The sequence below is a fragment of the Camelus bactrianus genome, chromosome 11 (genome assembly GCF_048773025.1).
Source record: "Camelus bactrianus isolate YW-2024 breed Bactrian camel chromosome 11, ASM4877302v1, whole genome shotgun sequence".
Lineage (NCBI taxonomy): Eukaryota > Metazoa > Chordata > Mammalia > Artiodactyla > Camelidae > Camelus > Camelus bactrianus.
The window spans coordinates 52928424-52947897 of NC_133549.1; the positions used below are offsets into that span (position 1 = coordinate 52928424).

The window sequence follows — 19474 nt, forward strand, 5'->3', positions numbered from 1 at the left end:
GAGGAGGCCTGAACTTAAAAGGGAAAGTGCTCTTGTTCAACTTTTAGGGGATGCCCTTTGACTTAGAAGCCCCTGCTTTTTGCCATTTGTCCCAGCCTGGCAAACATTCTTTAAAAAGTGGTCAAATCAAGCCTGAGACTGACAGGCCTATGTTTCAGGTTCTTCTCTGGTGATTCTTAATGCTCTTCTGTGCGTTTCCTGCTGGGATGTGTACCTGAGCAGGTGTCTGCTCCTCTTTACTAAGAGATCTATATTTGGAAGCACATGGCACAGTGCCCGGCGCATAAGGAGGTGCTTGACTTTAATTGGAGCACACAGACGTGGACTGATAATAATAGGGTCATATGCACAGTGAAAATGTCTTCTTGACCATGTCTTAGCTTACTCTCTTGTGTCCATGTCTGGAGGCCTATGGACCTTATTAGTCAGAGTCCGTGCAGCAAACCAGGCTCTTCAGGTCAGCATCACTAGCTCGAAGTAGACCTTTGCTAATATTTGCTAGAATGGATAGCAGTGAAATAACTGCAGTAAGTGGATTCCAGAAGCTTATCATGTCTATTTCATCTCAAAAACATCAGGCTTTTATGAGTAGTTTTCCACTGACATAAAACATCCCCATGCGATGTTAACTGTATTGTGTATTAACAGCATGGCTAATATATTCATGTGACATGATGAAATGTTGCAAATATGCTTTGATTGAGCCTTATAAAAAGAAAATAGATCTTCTGTGTCCTTTTTTTTCTTCTGTTGTCATTTGTCAGTATAATGATAATGAAGAAATCTTCTTTCTCTTCAATTTATTTTATCTTCAAAACTCACCTCTGGGAATGTTCCCCTAATAAACGTTACTCAGTGGGGTAAAGACATTATAAATCGTGTAAGGCCTTTATCAAAGGAATATTTATAATTATTGCCAAAGGCAAGGAGGTGAAAGATCTGAAATTTAGCTATCCTCTTCTAAAAGGCACACTTAGAAATCTCTGGTCCAAAATGAGGCATCTGCAATTTCATCTGCACATGAAACCAGTGAGATCCTTTGTCCTGCTAGAACTTAGCTAGGTCTTTGTCCTGTTTCCCAGTGAACTGCCCTCAAGGTGGCTTCAAGGAAGTGTCTCATACTGAGTTAAGTCCCAGGAAAATGGGAGAGGGGTCTGTTTGCATGATTAGATCACTGATGGCTTCTTGGCAATTCTGATTTTGGCAACAATTCATCCTCAGATAGGACACTCTCAGACCCTAACTGTCTGTAAATGCCTCTCGAGACTCTGTTTCAGGCATTCCCAAGCTCTGGATTATGATGGTCGTTGTCTGACTCTGTATCTATTGCCTAACTGGGGCTAAGAGCATGGTGGTGTATTGTCTGTCTCCCACAGGCTCAGGGAATAGTTGAAGGTAAGGGTCTTATGCTGAAGCAACATGAGAACATTATACTTTTCTTTTGTCTATGCGATGGATCATAAATTCCATATCCCCGAAGAGCAACACCTAGTAGAACGGTGAAAAGTATATTAAATTTAAATGTCAAAAGTAGACCCTCCTGTACCCTTCTTTTAATAGGGGGCCTAAAATAGAGTGTAGAGAACCACATTTCATTCATCATATGTTCCACTGCTTTCAGTTTAATTCAGTCATTTGATAGCACCTGATCATACACAAGATGGTGAGAAATGAAATGGTGAAAATGTAGCACGAATTGCATTATTCAGCAGCAGTAGAAAGCATTAACAAGGTCTGTAGGGAGCATGATACGCCACTGATGAGGACATTTTGAATAAATAGATTGAATATTAGGAAAAGGAAGAAAATACAACTTTATGGTATATTTGCATATTTGTATCTTCCTAAGTTAATTTTTACCTCTGCATAGTAACATCCCATTTATCTCTAGTTTGCTTGCTAAGCAACTCTACTACCTAGATCCTAGCCCAATGAGGGGGAAAAAAAAGACAACGTAGAGCAGCCGAAAGTCCAGGGACAGGAAAATCAGGCAATTAGTAAAAACAAGAAAAATTACCTGGCACATAGGAAAAGCTCCATGAAAGGTTAACGATCATAGTTTTTGTTATTGATTCCTTATAATTCTATTTCACATGCATTATCTCATTTACTGGTTACCATAACCCAAAGAAGGTGGGAAACTGAGGCATAGAGGGACCCTGTAGCTATTCAAACTCACGTAGCCATTGAACAACAGAGCTGGGATTTATCCAAAGCAGACTGGCTCCAGATACGTTTTAACCGTCTTACATGATTGTCTCCTTAGGTACCCATTGATTGCATAAATATATTATAGGTGCATTTCTAACCAATTTGGCTATCTGGCTTTATGGCTCCTAGAAAATAAGTGTGTCTGGGTCAGAAATGAGAGGTAAGACAGGATTCCTGACTCTTATTAAGAGATAATACTTAAAAACTGAGCAACAAATAACAATGTTATACTATAGAAGTTTTATTAAGATCATCTTAAATAGAAGTAACAGCACAGTAATTAATATTTTTAAATTATGGTTTGGAGTCATCCGCTGAATGCTCTACTGTGTTCAGTAAATTCTGCTTTTAAATGTTTTGAAATAAAATAATTCATTCTCAGAATATTGATGCTCTAAAAAAGAGGTGAGAGAAATCTGTGTGGTAGTTAGAAGGGATATTAAGCTTCAATGATCTAAACGATGTGCTTCTTGGTGGAACACCCCATTTCTTGATGGTGCTGGATAATTTGGGGTCTTAACTATTAAACAAACAGTCATACTTTCTAGATCCTAGGGATTTGAAATATCTGATAAGTATCTTACTGAGCTTGCTTTCCCTCAAACTTTTTTTTGAGTTATAATCAGTTTACAATGTCATGTCAATTTCGAGTTTAGAGCACAATTCTTCAGTTATACGTGAACATTCATATATTCATTGTTGCATTCTTTTTTGCTGTGAGCAACTACAAGATCGTGTATATATTTCCCTGTGCTATACAGTAAAATCTTGTTTATCTATTCTACATATGCCTGTCAGTATCTACAAATTTTGAACTCCCAGTCTGTCCCTTCCCACTCCCCTCCCCCTGGCAACCACAAGTTTGTATTCTATGTCTATGAGTCTCTTTCTGTTCTGTTCTCTTTGTTCTTTCTTTCTTTCTTTTTTTTAGATTCCACATATGAATGATCTCATATGGTATTTTTCTTTCTCTTTCTGGCTTACTTCACTTAGAATGACATTCTCCAGGAACATCCATGTTGCTGCAAATGGCATTATGTTGTTGGTTTTTATGGCTGAATAGTATTCCATTGTAGAAATATACATCTTCTTTATCCAGTCATCTGTTGATGGACATTTAGGCTGTTTCCATGTCTTGGCTATTGTAAACAGTGCTACTGTGAACATTGGGGTGCAGGTGTAGGGTTCCTTCTGGATATATGCCCAGGAGCGGGATTCCTGGGTCACATGGTAAGTCTATTCCTAGTCTTTTGAGGAATCTCCATACTGTTTTCCACAGTGGTTGCACCAACCTGCATTCCCACCAGCAGTGTAGGAGGGTTGCCTTTTCTTCACAGCCTCTCCAGCATTTGTCATTTGTGGATTTTTGAATGATGGCCATTCTCACTGGTGTGAGGTGAGACCTCATTGTAGTTTTGATTTGCATTTCTCTGGTAATTAGTGATACTGAACATTTTTTCATGTGCCTATTGATCATTTGTATTTCTTCCTTGGAGAATTGCTTGTTTAGGTCTTTGGCCCATTTTTGGATTGGGTTGTTTGTTTTTTTCTTATTAAGTCGTATAAGCTGCTTATATATTCTGGAGATCAAGCCTTTGTTGGTGTCATTTGCAAAAAATTTCTCCCATTCTGTAGGTTGTCTTTTTGTTTTACTTATGGTTTCCTTTGCTGTGCAGAAGCTTGTTAAGTTTCATTAGATCCCATTTGTTTATTCTTGCTTTTATTTCTATTGCTTGAGTAGACTGCCCTAGAGGAACATTTTTGAGATGTATGTCAGATAATGTTTTGCCTATATTTTCTTCTAGGAGGTTTATTGTATCTTGTCTTATGTTTAAGTCTTTGATCTATTTTGCGTTTATTTTTGTGTATGGTGTAAGGGAGTGTTCTACCTTCATTGATTTACGTGCTGCTGTCCAGTTTTCCCAGCACCATTTGCTGAAGAGAGTGTCTTTATTCCATTGTATATTCTTGCCTCCTTTGTCAAAGATTAGTTGACCAAAAATTTGTGGGTTCATTTCTGGGCTCTCTGTTCTATTCTATTGCTCTGTATGTCTGCTTTTGTACCAATACCATGCTGTCTTGATGACTGTAGCTCTATAGTATTGTCTGAAATCTGGGAGAGTTATTCCTCCAGCCTCTTTCTTTCTCTTCAGTAATGCTTTGGCAATTCTAGGTCTTTTGTGGTTCCATATAAATTTAATTACGATTTGTTCTAGTTTTGTGAAATATGTCCTGGGTAATTTGATAGGAATTGCATTATATCTGTAGATTGCCTTGGGCAGTGTGACCATTTTAACAATATTGATTCTTCCACTCCAGGAGCATGGGATATCTTTCCATTTTTTAAAGTCTTCTTTAATTTCCTTCATCAGTGTTTTATAGTTCTCTGTGTATAAATCTTTCACCTCCTTGGTTAGATTTATTCCTAGGTATTTTACTACTTTGGGTGCTATTTTAAAAGGGATTGTTCCTTTACTTTCTTTTTTGGTTGATTCATTGTTAGTGTAAAGAAATGGAACAGATTTTTGAACATTAGTCTTGTAACTTGCTACCTTGCTGAATTCTTCAATCAGCTCTAGTAGTTTTTGTGTGGACCTTTTAGGGTTTTCTATATATAGTATCATGTCATTGGCATATAGTGACACTTTTACCTCTTCTTTTCCAATTTGGATCTCTTTAATTTCTCTCTCTTGCCTGACTGCTGTGGCTAGGACTTCCAAGACTGTGTTGAATAGGAGTGGTGATAGTGGGCAGCCTTGTCTTGTGCCAGATTTTAGTGGGAATCTTTTGAGTTTTTCACGGTTGAGTACTATGCTGGCTGTAGGTTTGTCATATATAGCTTTTATTATGTTGAGATATGTTCCCTCTATACCCGCTTTGGCGAGAGTTTTTTATCATAAATGGGTATTGAATTTTATCAAGTGCTTTTTCTGCATCGATTGAGATGATCATGTGGTTTTTGTCTTTTCTCTTGTTGATGTGATGTATTACATTGATTGATTTGTGTATGTTGAACCAGCCTTGTGTCCCTGGGATTAACCCCACTTGGTCATGATGTATAATCTTTTTTATGTGTTGTTGGATTGTATTTGCTAATATTTTGATAAGGATTTTTGCATCTAAGTTTATCAGTGGTATTTGTCTGTAATTGTCTTTTTCGATAGTGTCTTTGCCTGGTTTTGGTACCAGGGTGATGGTGGCTTGATAGAATGAGTTTGGGAGTATTCCCTCCTTTTCAATCTTCTGGAAGAGTTTGAGAAGGACTGGTGATGAGTTCTTCTTTGTATGTTTAGTAGAATTCCCCAGTGAAGCCGTCCAGTCCTGGACTTTTATTTGTAGGGATGCTTTCCCTCAAACTTAAACTGATGGTTTAAAGAGCCTTTTGCCTTTCAGCAGATTCTTGATCCACTGATATGTTAGATATCACATTTCCTTTGTTATGCACCTAAGAAAGGTCTTCTCTCTAAACAAATTGCCTTGCAGTACTCTAAACTGTTATATTTAAGAATAGACAGATAGTAGTAGAATTTACTTCCTATATGTAAATATTTTCTAGACAGAGACAAGGCCTGCAACTGTAATGTTAGCCTCCTGAAACCTACAACTGCAGTAATTCTTACTGCTACTTTTTTACATTTTTGCTTTCCAGCGAGCAAGTATCACTCTGGAAATTAATAATCACTTTTATGAATCTTTTTCAAATCTTGTCTCTTACAAGAAGCATAAATTTTAGGCTTATTTCAGCTTCATACATAGGCTGTAGCACAATTTAGAAATAAAAGTTAACTTTGGCAAGCCAACGAACTCACTTACATCAAGGTCATCTTGTGGCCTGTGTTGGTGATTTAATTATCCACACTTTGGCAAGAATGGCCTGTAGGAATCTTGTTTCTGAAGCAATTATCATTATAGCAGTGGATGTGTTGGCACCAGAATGTCAATATATCAGCTTTTTAAAGAACAAAACTCCACAGACCAACTATCCATCTATCACCTGTTTTCTGTTACATTTCTTAAGTGGTATCTTTGTACAAATAGCACCATAGTATAATTTCATTACTACTGAAATATCCTTTGTAGTTCAGTAAAAATAGAGTAATCATTGCTAAAGACAGATTTCCACAATTCGTAATTGTTTGCCTCATATTTGATATATTTTATACATTTACATTGAAGTTTATGTTCCATCCATTTTTTCCTATACCTGGCCAAATACTCTGTAGTTCTACAGCGAGAAACTATGTGACCCTTTCAGCTTTCCACTTGGAAGGAGAGACCACCCTTCTCTGCAGCCCACCCTCTAAATCCCAGTTTCCTTCTAGTTCACTGCACAGGACACTGCTCACAGGTGCCAAGATACAGTACATGTTTCTAAGGCTCTCACCTCCAGTTCATCAATTTCCTGTTCTAAAGGGGAAGAAAGGTTTTCTGTCCTCTATCTGCAGTTCTGTTATGTCTGCAAAGTTACAAGAGGGGCACATCAGACTGAGAATCCAATCAGATGCTGTCTGCCCTGTGAACACTTAAATGGATATCCAACATCCAGATTGTTAAACATGGTAGAGAGAGGCAAGTCAAAGGGATGCTCTCATCACAAATGTAGCTTGCTTTATTGTTAAAAGACCTTGAAAAACCAAATTAATCCACCAAGGCCATGTGAACTTGGTCAGCTGGTAACTCCTGAGAGAAAATTTAATAACCTGGATGAAGAAAAGGAGATCACAAAAAGAGAATTGAGAATAGGTTGTAGCCAAAATGTCAACTCTATCCCTAAAAAAATCTGGGAGGAAAAGGAAGTCAAATATTGAAAAAATATTCTCTACCTGTTAAGTGGTATAAAGAATAACCATAATAGGTCTGAATGTCCCTCCTAATTTCCTTCTTTTCACTCTATTATTTATTAATTATAAAAAAGGAGAGGATTATTTCATGCTATTCAATAAAATATGTAGTTATCAGATCAGGAGCTTTATGAGGTGGTAAGATAGACCAAATTCATCGTTTTTCACTTTAGGTACATAGTTTAGCAACTTCATATTGAAATAATTCACTTAGTGTTCTCTGCAATCTGTTAGTGAGTACCCCTCTTTAAAAACCATTGTTAAAAGCACAGAAAAATTGCCAATATGTGCTAACTCAGGAGTGAAGTTCAGTTTAAGTGTTACAGCATTATTTATTTAAGTCAAAGGTATAGCTAAAGTGAAATCTGATTACAAATTAATTCTAAACTTCCATGACAAATGAGGCATGTACTGTGAGAGACAATTATTATAATAATTCCATACCATTATAGAAAAGAAGCAGTGATTTAAGGATATTGAGTTTTTCCTTTATCACCATTATCTCTTCACTCCTGTGATTTGTATAAAAAATGTATGGAGAGACACCAGCTTCAAATACTGTGGCCATCTGTGCAAATCCTAACCAGTGTATTTTATTGTGAGCCTTTTGAATCATTGTGCAGACACCTTAGCAGCGTGGAAATGTGTAATGCCTTTTTTGTAAAGTGAATTCGTCTTGAGGGGGGACACATGCTAAGGTAAAAAATTATGGAGAAGACCACATTTTAATAGAGCTCCTGTTGCATTTCTTGGTTCCTGTAAGTATGTACTCTGTCAAAAACTATAGAATTAATACCTCAGCCAGATGATCAGGGTCCATGATGTCATATCCATAGCATATGTCCTTGATATGATGTGATGAAAAGGGCACTTTACTTCATTCTCCACAACTTATAATGAGTAAAATAATGAGAAAAACATCAAATTTGCCCCCACTGAGAAATATGTACAAAACACCTGACTGGTACTGCTCAGACTGTCAAGGTCAGCACGAACAAGGCACGTCTGAGAAACTCGGCGCAGCCAGAGAGAATCTACGGAGGTGTGACAGCTACATGTGATGTGGCATCCTGGATGGGGTCCTGGAACTGAAAAAGGACATCGGGTAACACCTAAGGAAATCTGAATAAAATACGGAAATCCCCCTTTTTAAAAAAAAGCCCCAAGCCCTATCGATTGCTTTATTATTCAGTTCTATTGCCTGCAGCATAGAACAGTGCCAGATTTTGCATCCAGATGGCAATGACTTGATAACAAATACATGGTATTTTCTGAGAATTCATTCATTTGATAAATGCACCACCGCTATTACTGAACAATTTGACACGGCAACATTTTTGCTTAATTTTCTTTCTTTCTGCTTAATATGTTCTCACTCAGGAAAAGATAGACACACTTTCCCCATTTCGAGAATGGATAGCATTCTCAAAAATCATTTGAGAATAACTGGAACTTGGGACACATTACCCTGTGATACTTGTACACGTTGTGATAAGTGTCTGTCACATACATATCAAATTAATATGAATAGTTCATTAAAACTTACATACGGTCATTAACCTTGGTAATTAACCATGATAGAGACTTACGCATGAATCCTATTTTAAAATACCAATGCCTGGTCTGAAATCCTAAGTTTTTGTCAAGGTCTATGTTTAACTCAACCAGTAATTCTGATATGAATCCTAGGTGAGAAGGAACCTCTGGTCTACGAGAATCTATGGTGAAATGCATTTACAGTTCTATTTTGAACATCAGGACATATATTTTCCAACTGCTTGCCTTCCTTGCATACCAGAAGCTGAGGGCAAGATGCCTTTAAGTTATAGCCTCTGTTAGTATTTCCGAAAATAAGAGCTTCAGGAGTCAGGGATCAGAGGACACAAAGGAGGAAAAAGAAAATGTGGGTACTAGGGCTTTCTGAGAAGTTGTATTTCTCAGGACACTTGCAATCCCAGAACAGTTCATCTGCAAATGAGCGTTATAGACACGTCTAGTACAAACCTTGCATTTTGAAGAAAAGGAAATGTGTTGGTCAGGTTGGTCCTGGACCTACTCCCTGATCACTTCCTTTCTTATATTCCTAGAGGCCTGCGAGGGTAGCGTATAGTCTTCTCAATTTTCTTCTTGCCCCATACACTGCATTTTATTGCCTTTTCTTCCTTTGACGCACTGTGACAATGACCACGTCCCCAAGCTTCCTGTCTCTGAAGTTCATGCAGAATCCTTCAGAGATAAAAGAGGAGCCATAAAAAAAGGGTGAACATAGTAAAGGTCCAGAAATAGAAGCTGAACCCTGGTGTTAAGTCTTGCTAATCCTTCTGTTCCCTGTTCAATCTCCTGACTGATCCTTTGATTAAGAGAACAATTAAGATTAATTGTAAGGTTTAATTAAGCTTAAACTTTCTCTTGTTTTTGTTTGTTTGTTTGTTTGTTTTTGAATATTTTAACCCTCATCTAAAAAATGGCCTATCAGAGGCCTATCAGAAAAGGCAAAGACTTCTTAGTTCTGTGGTGGAAAAATAAATTTTTGTATTTGAGGGGAAAACTTGGGATGTCTTTACCCATCCCTTCTTTATAATGTAATCTGTGGCAAACACAGTCCTCCTGGAAACTGAGTGGGAGTGCTGCTGTGAGGGGTGTTAACGCTGGGGTGGCAGGAGGCCGAAGGATGAGGATGAGGGAGGCTTCCCAGGCAGACGTGTTGGAGCAGTGAAGGCAGGAGGTATCATTTTCACCTGTCTTCTTTCCCCTTAAACCTCACCTTCCTGGCCTTGGGAAGCTGTGCTGTGCCAGTCTGCACCATCCTGGTCTACAACCGTAAGCAAAGGACTCAGGATGAGAGTCTGAGATGTAGGAAAGGGAGGAGGAGGAAATTAATCTGCACTGAGATGAGAGAGAACTTCCTCAGACCCTGGCCTCTGATGGCTGTCCATTTATGTGAAGGAAATCTCTCTCCTGGCAGAAATAAAGTTGGGCACTGCATGCTTTTATGTGTGATTGCATACATTCAAGTATCCATATTCTCGAAAGCAAAAATAATAATTGCTGAATAACTTAATAAATAACTTTCTATTATGGGCCAGTGAGTCTGTTAAAGTAACAAACACCATAGGGGAAAATATATCAATTCCTTTTTGCCATTTTTTCCATGGCAGTATGTATTTACTTAGGCCCTTATTTTAGAAAGAGAAAAATTCAATTCAATATGGAATCTATTTAAAAATTGAGTAGCTAAAAATGCATATTGGTCAATACATTTTAAGCTAACAGCAGGTAGCGTATCCTCGCACATCTTTTACAAATTCTGCTCTGATATTTGAATTTTTAAAAACTATCTTTTGAGCATCATTGTACTTTTGTTTCGAGTCCTTTCATTTAACTGGTGCACATACACACATACCACACCACATACAAGAAGGCATCAGTGCTTAGCTACAGAAGTCACATTCTTGACTTAAATCCATAATAAAATAGCATATTATGAAAACATATTTTATAACTTGTATGTTTGCTTTGTTCTTCAAATACAGAGTATTATAAAAACTGTGAAGATAGAAACAGACAGTAAAAAGCATCACAGACCACAAGTCAAATCACCAGTCCCTTATGCCTGCGTCTCTGTGACTGTGGCTCAGTCACTTACCATCTCTGGACTTAGCTCTCTCATTTTTAAAAATGTGAAGGTTGGATTAGATGAGCTCCCAGTGGTGTTGATCTAGATTTTGAACTATGTTAGTATCTTAATCCTTCGAGATACAAACATCTTTAAAGTTGTGTGATTCTCTATCTTGTTTAAAATGAAGTTTTTGGAATAAGTATAAATATGCCATGATGTGAAACATACCCAAGGCTTCCAGCCCCAGTTATTCTAGTGTGGAATTACTGAAATCAATCACATCAATAACTGGTCTACCCAGTTGCAAAATAGAAGTGAAAATATTTTTTATTCCATCTTCACAGAGAATCAGGGAGGCTAAATTAAATGAAAGAAATTTTAGTCCTTCAAAGAAAAGACAGGTGCTTCCTAAATGCAAAATATTTGCATTATTATCGTTCTTATTATGCAGCCGATATGAGAAAACCAATTTCCCTGTGTATTCCTATTGGCTCTATCTCCTCAGGGGAATGTATCTGAAAAATATGTAGAACCAGTTCATGGCTAGAGTACTTAAAAAATGGCTGTGTTTCTGGAAACCACAATTTTGAAAATAGAGGAAGCAAGCTAATGTCTCAAAATCCGTGAAGAGATTACATTTTCTAGAGAAAATTGACATAATGAAATACTTTATATTCATTGTTACTTTCAAACTTTTTATTTCTTCAAGTTTTTACCACTACTAAAAGAATAGTGACTCTACCTATATGCTTTATGGCCGAATAAATTAGAAATCATCCCTTTTTGTTTAGATTTTTAAGAATAGGGTCTCTTATGTCTAAAGGGTTTTTAAAAACCTTATAGTAATAGGGATGTTTGTAAATCCTTATTTGAAAAACAGTATTTCAATTGGAAATAACTCCCCTATACAATATAAAATAGTTCACAGTTTTCAAATGAAGTAAAAAAACTCTGCTTTTAAAGTTTAATTTAACAATGAGACTTTAATAAAGCAATTAAATTGAGAAGATGATTGATGACTTGATTATAGATTTAATAAAGACCACCCATTCTTATCTTAGGGACTAACCTTTAATTCCAAACATTTTAGAATCAGGGGCATAGGACATGTACTGTTTTCACATACACAAAGTTAAAAAAGCCCGAATCACATCTGTTCTAAATATGCAAATAAGTATTATTGGTCCAGGGACCAATTCTACTTTCTCTATGGCCACTTATCTGGCTGAATTTGTACTTATTCTACTAGACCTACAACTTAATGCATCAAGCTTCATTAAATCAGAAACTATTATTGACTAAAATCCTATGTACCAAAGTGTTTTTTAGGTAGATGGCCAGTATTATAGCTTGCCTATATCTTAGACCAGGTATCTATTTTATGTTTAAGTCTGATTTTTTTGAAAGTTCTTACCCCTTTAAATTACTTCTGTAGATTATTATTTATAGAGTTCAATGTTCTTTGATCACATAAAAAGTGAAAGGATTTCTAGGCATTTATCTGAACATTTAAGCAAGCTAGGATTCTGACTTTATACAAATCATACTTATTTACTTAAGTGTATGTTTGTTGATACTTCTACAAAGGCCTGAATGTTGAAGAAGTCAGGACTTGTAAGTACAGAGTCACTGACGGAAATAGGACCACGAGTCATGAGCGTTCGTCTGTACTAGGATGTGCTCTTGCATCATGTTCAAGTCCAGCGGAGACATCGATGATCTCGTCTTACCTATTACAAGTTATGGAATAGGAAACTTAGTCATAGATGAGAGCCCATGAGTATTCACTGAAACATTTTATAGGTTTCCCCCAAGAACTGATCGAATGAAATTCAACAGGAAATATAAATACACCAAGAGCAGATGAGCACAGGCAAAGCAGTGGGAACTGATTTGCATGTGGGTTAGAAGGTGCTAAGACTTTACTTGACTTTCCTCAGAGACATTTAGAGCAGACTTCTGGAACTGATTTGCGGGACAGACGAGCTGGGCTACCTCAGATGGGGCCACATTAGTCTGCTCTTCCACTGGCTCTTAATTACTGGCTTTTGTATCCCATCTGGAACTACTGTTATGTTCCTTTGGTTGTTGGACCTACTTTAAAGCTGCACATACTATTGTTTGCTTTGAAAAATAATTCTGAACCATTTCTGTTATTGTAATATCAAGGAAAAGATAAAAATCTTAATTTCCATACATTTTTGCACTGGGTTATTGAATCTTTGTATTTGGTTTTCAGTATTAAGGAGAAGTGTTTGCTTCTTAATAATAATGGTCAGTCATAAGGAATAGAACATAATTCTGTTATTTCGAAATGGAGACAGAATTGATTTTGTGGGTATATGGCAACAACAAAAAACAATTGTGTGAATAAAAAAGGACGTCTGATTCTTACTCCTCAGTTTTGTGGACGCTGCTGCTGTTGGAAGAGATAGAAAATGCAAACTAAGGGTTATTATCTGATTCTGAAAGGAAGTAAATGTAATACTGGATAGATGTGTAGTTTTAGATGGAGAAAGAGAGGTTAAGATTATTCCAGTATTTTTCTGTTTCTGGACTTTGATGTACGTCTTGGTCTCATCCTCTTTACACCTGTGCCTTTACGCTTTCATGTCTTTTAGAACCTCCCCGGGTATATAAGCAGAAACAAAAAGAGGAGGTGAAAAATCTAGGCCTTCTAGATCTTAGGCGCTTTTTTCTAGAAAAATCATTTTCTTTTTAAGCAGTTCTTAAAAGTTCTATATTTCACTATTTATTTAAATAGTAGCCCTTACAGATTAGGTGGATCTGATCACCATAGGCCCAGGTGAATCTTATGGTCAGGCATGTTTGAGAAATAATATATTATCTGTCTTCCTCACCCAGCACACTTACTCTCTTGTTGTATAGTTTTTTTCATGTTGTTAACCTATTTTGAGGGTTTTTAAGCTTCCTCAAGTTAGATGCAGACAGGGTACGTTGGTATGTACACTTCTCTGGAAGGAGGATGCATAGCTCTAACCCCATATTAAAACAAATACATGAATACAGTTGACTTTTGAATAACATAGGTTTGAACTGCGTGGGTCCACTGATCTGTGGATTTTTTTCGGTAGCAAATACTATGCGATCCAGTTGGTGAACGGGCAGACACGGAATGGCAGATTCAGGAAGACTGTGCATATGGAGGCCCCACTATAAATTATATGTGAATTTTTGACTGTAGAAAGGTTGGCGTCCCTAAGCTTTGCATTGTTCAAGGATCAGCTGTAAATAATAATATTCTTTGAAAAAAATCTGTATCCCAAACTAAGGAACATTAGAAAATATACCTTATACTCCTTGCTAGATTTTAAGCAAGGAAACATCAGGAACTGTATGTCTTGCTGATAGATGTTTCCCTTAGCACTTGGCAACTGTCCCTCTCATAAACACTTCTGCACAGGTGGATCTTAGAACTGCGTGAAGCGGGGCCTTATTTCTTGGCCCCGGTACCCCACAGTAGTACGTTATCTAGGAACTTGTGTTCCACGTTTACCTCCTTTAGGCAGAAGGATTTTATAGAACAGCAGCCATTTACTTAACCAGTTTATTTAGTCTCCTTTCCCATTCAAAATTATCATTAATTAAAAGAAGTAGAACATAATTGAGGGATGCAAATTATTTTCAAATAATCCCTGAGTAATAAGAAAGAATGAAAATGTCCCTCCAAGTTACAAGCTTGAGTGGTTAGATACCTGCAGAAGCTAATTCATCTGTACTTTTAGCTTTTGTACAAAGGTCTCTTCCGGTGGTGATTTCCATGGTGAAAAAACAAAGCTGTTGATTCAAAAAAGAAAAGTATACAGAGTCTGTGTGGTGATGAGACTCCCTAAAGGGTAACCTCAATGAGAAAAAATAGGTATGAAGTACTAAGCAACTAGCACTTCCTTGGTAGAAAAGAGGAACAGCTTGGTCATGTTCTTATGTTGTTGGGCTTCCCCCAGAATCACCTGAGGCAAATACAGCAGAAGTGAAGATCAAGAGCACAATTATCCAAAAGCCCCTTCAAAATGTATCTCACCAACCATTAGATAAAAATCACCCAACTAGTAGTACTTTAAAAATTTACCTAGAAATAACAGCAAAGTAATTAACGAAGATTAGCAAAGTATGATGACAAGGTTACCAATCTCTTTTCATTAAAACACATGAAATACTTAACTGTAATTGGTGTTTCCAGTATAGAAGGCAGTATATATTTAAGCAGATTTTAATGGCTACAAAGAAAATCTCTACTGTTTAATATGAGATTTAATACATCCCTCCCATCCATTAATTAAAACATGATCAGACAGTAACTGTAAACTAAGTCAAAAGGATTTTGCTGTAGAAGGGCAAACACAAAGTAACCACCTTGTAAGTTTTGCATTCTGCATGTCTTTTTATCCATGTTGCTTTTTTAAAAGCTGTGATAGCCATTACAGAGCTACTGTTCATTCCTATGGGTCTAGAATGACAGGGGTAGGAGCAAAGGACAAGTTATAATAACCCCCAATACTTTTGACATGAATGCATCATACCCCAGACTCATTGGGCAGCTACTGATTTTCCTGGACCATTTTAATCCACCCCAAGATCCTTCTGTGGCTTCTGGAACCCCTTGAGGTGTTCAGAACTATGGTCCTAAACCCTTACAGTGCATCAGAATCATCCAGGGAGCTTTAAAAATGTGGATATTTGATACTGCTTCCAGAGATTGCTGATTCACTACCCAGATTAAGTAGTTTCTAAAAGGTGCTCAGGTAGTTCTGATGTGCAACAAATGGCTGACCACTTACTTGGATATTTCCAGCCTAATTTTACAGAGCCCAAGTGTAAGGATTGGGAGGGGGTGCATCTTCAAGAGTTATAAGTAATAACACCATACTTTAAATGTATAAAATGATATCAGAATAATCTGAAAGAGTTTACCCTCTGTGCATCTGAGATTTCTAAGTCCAGCAAGCACATAGGATGTTATTCAAAAACAATCTCATTAAGAATCTGACTGCCAGGAAATGCTTGAACACAAACTATCACGGAGTCTGATCCAAACAGATGTCTTTTTAAGCACCTGTTGGTGTGAACTCTGCCACTGGCCCTTTAAATGGGATGGAGTTTTAATTTTCCAAAAGTAGGGAGCCAGTTGGCATGCCAGAAATGTGCATTTGTTGCTTGCGTTCCATTCTAGAAAACTACCTCTTGAAGTGCTATGTTGATCTCTTGATTGTGTAGTTAATGAGAGGAGTCTGCAAATACCATGCAGATTGACTAGCAGCCTTACTTATAGAGGTTTATTATAGGGAGTTGATTTCCCATAATCAGCTAATAATGAAAAACAATGTTTTTACCCACTTGTGAATTTTTCAAGAATTGACGTGTTAAAAACCAGAACTGTGGTTGTAAATTGGAGAATGTTCAAATCTCACCTGGAAAGCCGTTTCACATTTCTCCCACGTGGGGAGTCTGAGTTTGTGTTTGATTATAATGGAATAGCTAAAACGTTACACAGCCTAACACCAAACATGTCTGTGGATGATTCTATCCAAAAAGTGACACAAGCTGTGTTAGTATCAGTATTTCAAGCGTGTTGATCATGTCTATCTATAGCATCCTACTGAATCAGGTACCACCTGGCTGAAGGTCATGGGTTACACATAGCTATTCAGATAGTTCGAGACAGCTGAATTACTCTCTGACCTGACTTTAGTGAGTGGGAGGATCATCTTCATCTTTATGCCTTCCTGCCCTTTCTAAAAATAGTAGGGCCTTTAACAAGGAGATATTTTAAGCTGCTCATATTCACTTGTCTCATCAGCAGCAGCTTATTTTGGCCACTTGCATGTGTCAGATTTGCATGTGTGCATAGTTAGACTTCTTGGAGGAGAGTCCTTGCTCCTCTGCACCTTCCATATAAGAAACTGGCGAACAGAAAGACACTGGGATGACTAGCTGAGAGTCAGTGGGCAGACACAAACGGAGGGAAGACACTTTTTAGGAATGTGAATACGCTTCCAAAATCATCCATTTCAGACATTTTCACATCAGTCCTCAGCTTTTCGGATCTGTTTTCATAAAACCTGGCTGTGATTTCACTCCAGAGACCTCAATGATCTTGCCGCTTTTAATAAATATTGATAGGAGCCACTGCCAGCCTGTATCCGGATAAGGGAAACTAATGAGAAACTGCCATCCAAAATCTGAACGGCAAAAACAAAACCGAGCCAAACCAAATAACCCAAAACAAAACCGAAAAAGAACAATTCAAACAATCCGTGCTCACAAGAAGACGCGTAGAAAAACACCAGGATGTAACTTTGATTTGATAACTGGATTTATCAGTCACATGACTGACATGCAGTGGGTACTTTGTATTTTTCTACTTTGAAAAACAAGTACAAATCTATGTTATTCTGCACAACGGGGACCAAAAAATTATGAGCGTGAGAAAACGCAGACTCTAAAAGCAAGATGGAATTTAAGCAGGTAAACCCTGTTTCACAGTCATGTCATTCCGGTACAGTTGTACGTGGTACTCGTGTTGGCACCTCTAAGAAATTTCCATTTTTTCGCATCAAAAAATCCAGATATGAAGCTGAAGCTGCTTTCTTCGCCAACCTGAAGCTGTCTGATTTCAACATCATTGACACCCTTGGAGTCGGAGGTTTCGGACGAGTAGAACTGGTAGGTGATTGTTCTTTAAAATGCTTTTTAAAGTCTCCATCTTCCTTTTTAACTTTTTCTCCTAGATTAAGATTTCTCTTATCTCTTTTCTTCTCCCTCTAATTAATCACGACTATTCCTAAATCGGTACCAAATACTTTCATATCAGCACATCTGAGTTTGCAACAAAGTGAGCTATGTTATACAATCAATAAGCTAAAAATAAAATTAGCACTGAAATCGTTTGTAGAAAACCTCTTCATATTAAATGAAAGGTAAATACATTTACTTAATGAGGAGTCATAAAGCACTTATTACTCAGCTAATTTTCTATGGTCTCTGTTTACTTCCTTAGTTCTGAGCAGTGCTCACTAACTCAGTTATGCACCCTGTCTCTAATCACAGTAATTAAACTGTAAATTTATATATAAAGGGACATGGGATATATTTACATATATGTTTATGAAAATAACATATGTAATTATTCTCACCACTGCTTTAAAAATCAAGTAAATGGCGTTGTAGTTATTCTGTGATTCTGTAGTTTCAAGCACCTATTTAGATTACAGTACGTATGTACTATACCCCTATTTAGGGTACAGTACATAACCACATAAGATTGATAGTTTGAATATTTTACATAATTTATTTCACACAGATTTTTATTTGTATATGTACATACAGACACATACACACAAAGCTAAGTGCTAGTGAAGGTGAAGATATTTTGGTGCAAGTTGTATGTTAAATACATTGTATGAATGTGATGGAAACCAAATGAAAGCATGTGCTCTATTCTGCCTTTGTTTAAAGTATAAATTTTAAAAAACTGACATAGTGCAACAAAAATTAGAAAAAGATGTATTCTGCTGACTGAGTTGCTGCATTCCAAGACTGTGTGGCTGAAAACTCTATTTGAGATTGCAGATTAATCTCCACCTCTCCTGAATGTGGAGGAGTCCCTGATATCAGACACCAGTACAGTATGTGAGGAACTCCCTGAGACTGTGTACAGTTCAGTAAATAGTTACTGTTGCCATCAGGAGACTGGAGAAATCCCCTTCCATAAAAGTAGACTGACCCACTGCTATTTTTTCTTTATCTTTGTCCATTTGTGTTGCAGCTGGGATTTCTTACTCTGACAAGCAGAAAAAAGGTTATTTACTTAAATATTAGACAAGAAAGTGTCTCACTGACTTTGCTTTGTGCTTCTCCTAACACTGGCTGGAGATATACTACTGGAGTAATACTCCTTCTGACTTCATAGTGCACCTCTGGGAATCTAAGTATTCTCACTTATACGAGTGAAGAATCAAGTGAGGGCCTAGAAGAACCTCTTGCTTTTCTGAATCCTGCCAACTAATGCAGTCTTAGATTTGTTTGTCAAGAACACTGATTTTTTGTGATAGTATACCTGTTCACATTGCTAATGAAGATTTAGTGACAGTGCTCTACATTAGGGGTATTGGGACATATAAACAGGACAGAGGGTAGAGCTCCTTGCCATGAAGGGTTTATTGTCTGATGTATTTATTTATGTAGTTGTATATGTCTAAACCCCTCTGTGAATGAAGCAGTCTAAAGGACAGAAGTTTCTAGAGATTAATTTTATGATGGTTACAGTTTCTTAAATAATTTTTAAAGACTCGACAATAAATTGCCGTTTTAGTTGACCAAAAAAATCAATGTTATAACTTTGCGGTCTCCTGGAGTTCTGATAACTTCAAGTTGGGAACCTTTAAGTTACCAGTGAGCTACCCTATGAAATATAGGAATCTACTCAGAATTTCTGAAATATGGGAAATCATTCAGACACTGAAACCACTTCAAGCTGAATAATCAAACGCCAAGCTGATAGTGGGACTCTTCCAGCAAATTCCCTCAAAAATGTGTGAGGAGGCACAAATAACCACAAAATTAAGGAAGGTTCAAAATGGGTGTATAAAAGGTAATGCAGTTTAAAAAGACTGTGTTTGTATGCATGTGTGTATTTGAGTACACACATACTTCTATTTAATCTCCATCACAGGAGAGATAGTCAAAAGTAGTTCAGTCTAATTTTCTTCTCATGGACATTGTATTTCACTCTTTTACACAAATGTTTATAGACTCAGGGAAATCATAACCTCAAGGATGAATT

The 19474-nt window shown here is 37.1% G+C and overlaps 1 protein-coding gene across 4 annotated transcripts in view; it reads left to right on the forward strand.

Moving 5' to 3' along the window:
- Window positions 1-19474, forward strand: part of PRKG1 (protein kinase cGMP-dependent 1) — a 1107715-nt gene that overhangs the window by 1050661 nt on the left and 37580 nt on the right. For 3 of the 4 annotated variants that reach the window (XM_074374026.1, XM_045507363.2, XM_074374027.1), the window contains one exon: window positions 17259-17355. In XM_074374026.1, the coding sequence (XP_074230127.1) occupies window positions 17259-17355 (97 nt within the window). Of the gene's footprint in view, window positions 1-16490; window positions 17158-17258; window positions 17356-19474 lie in introns of those variants that run through there. The other variant, XM_045507364.2, reaches the window with a different exon arrangement.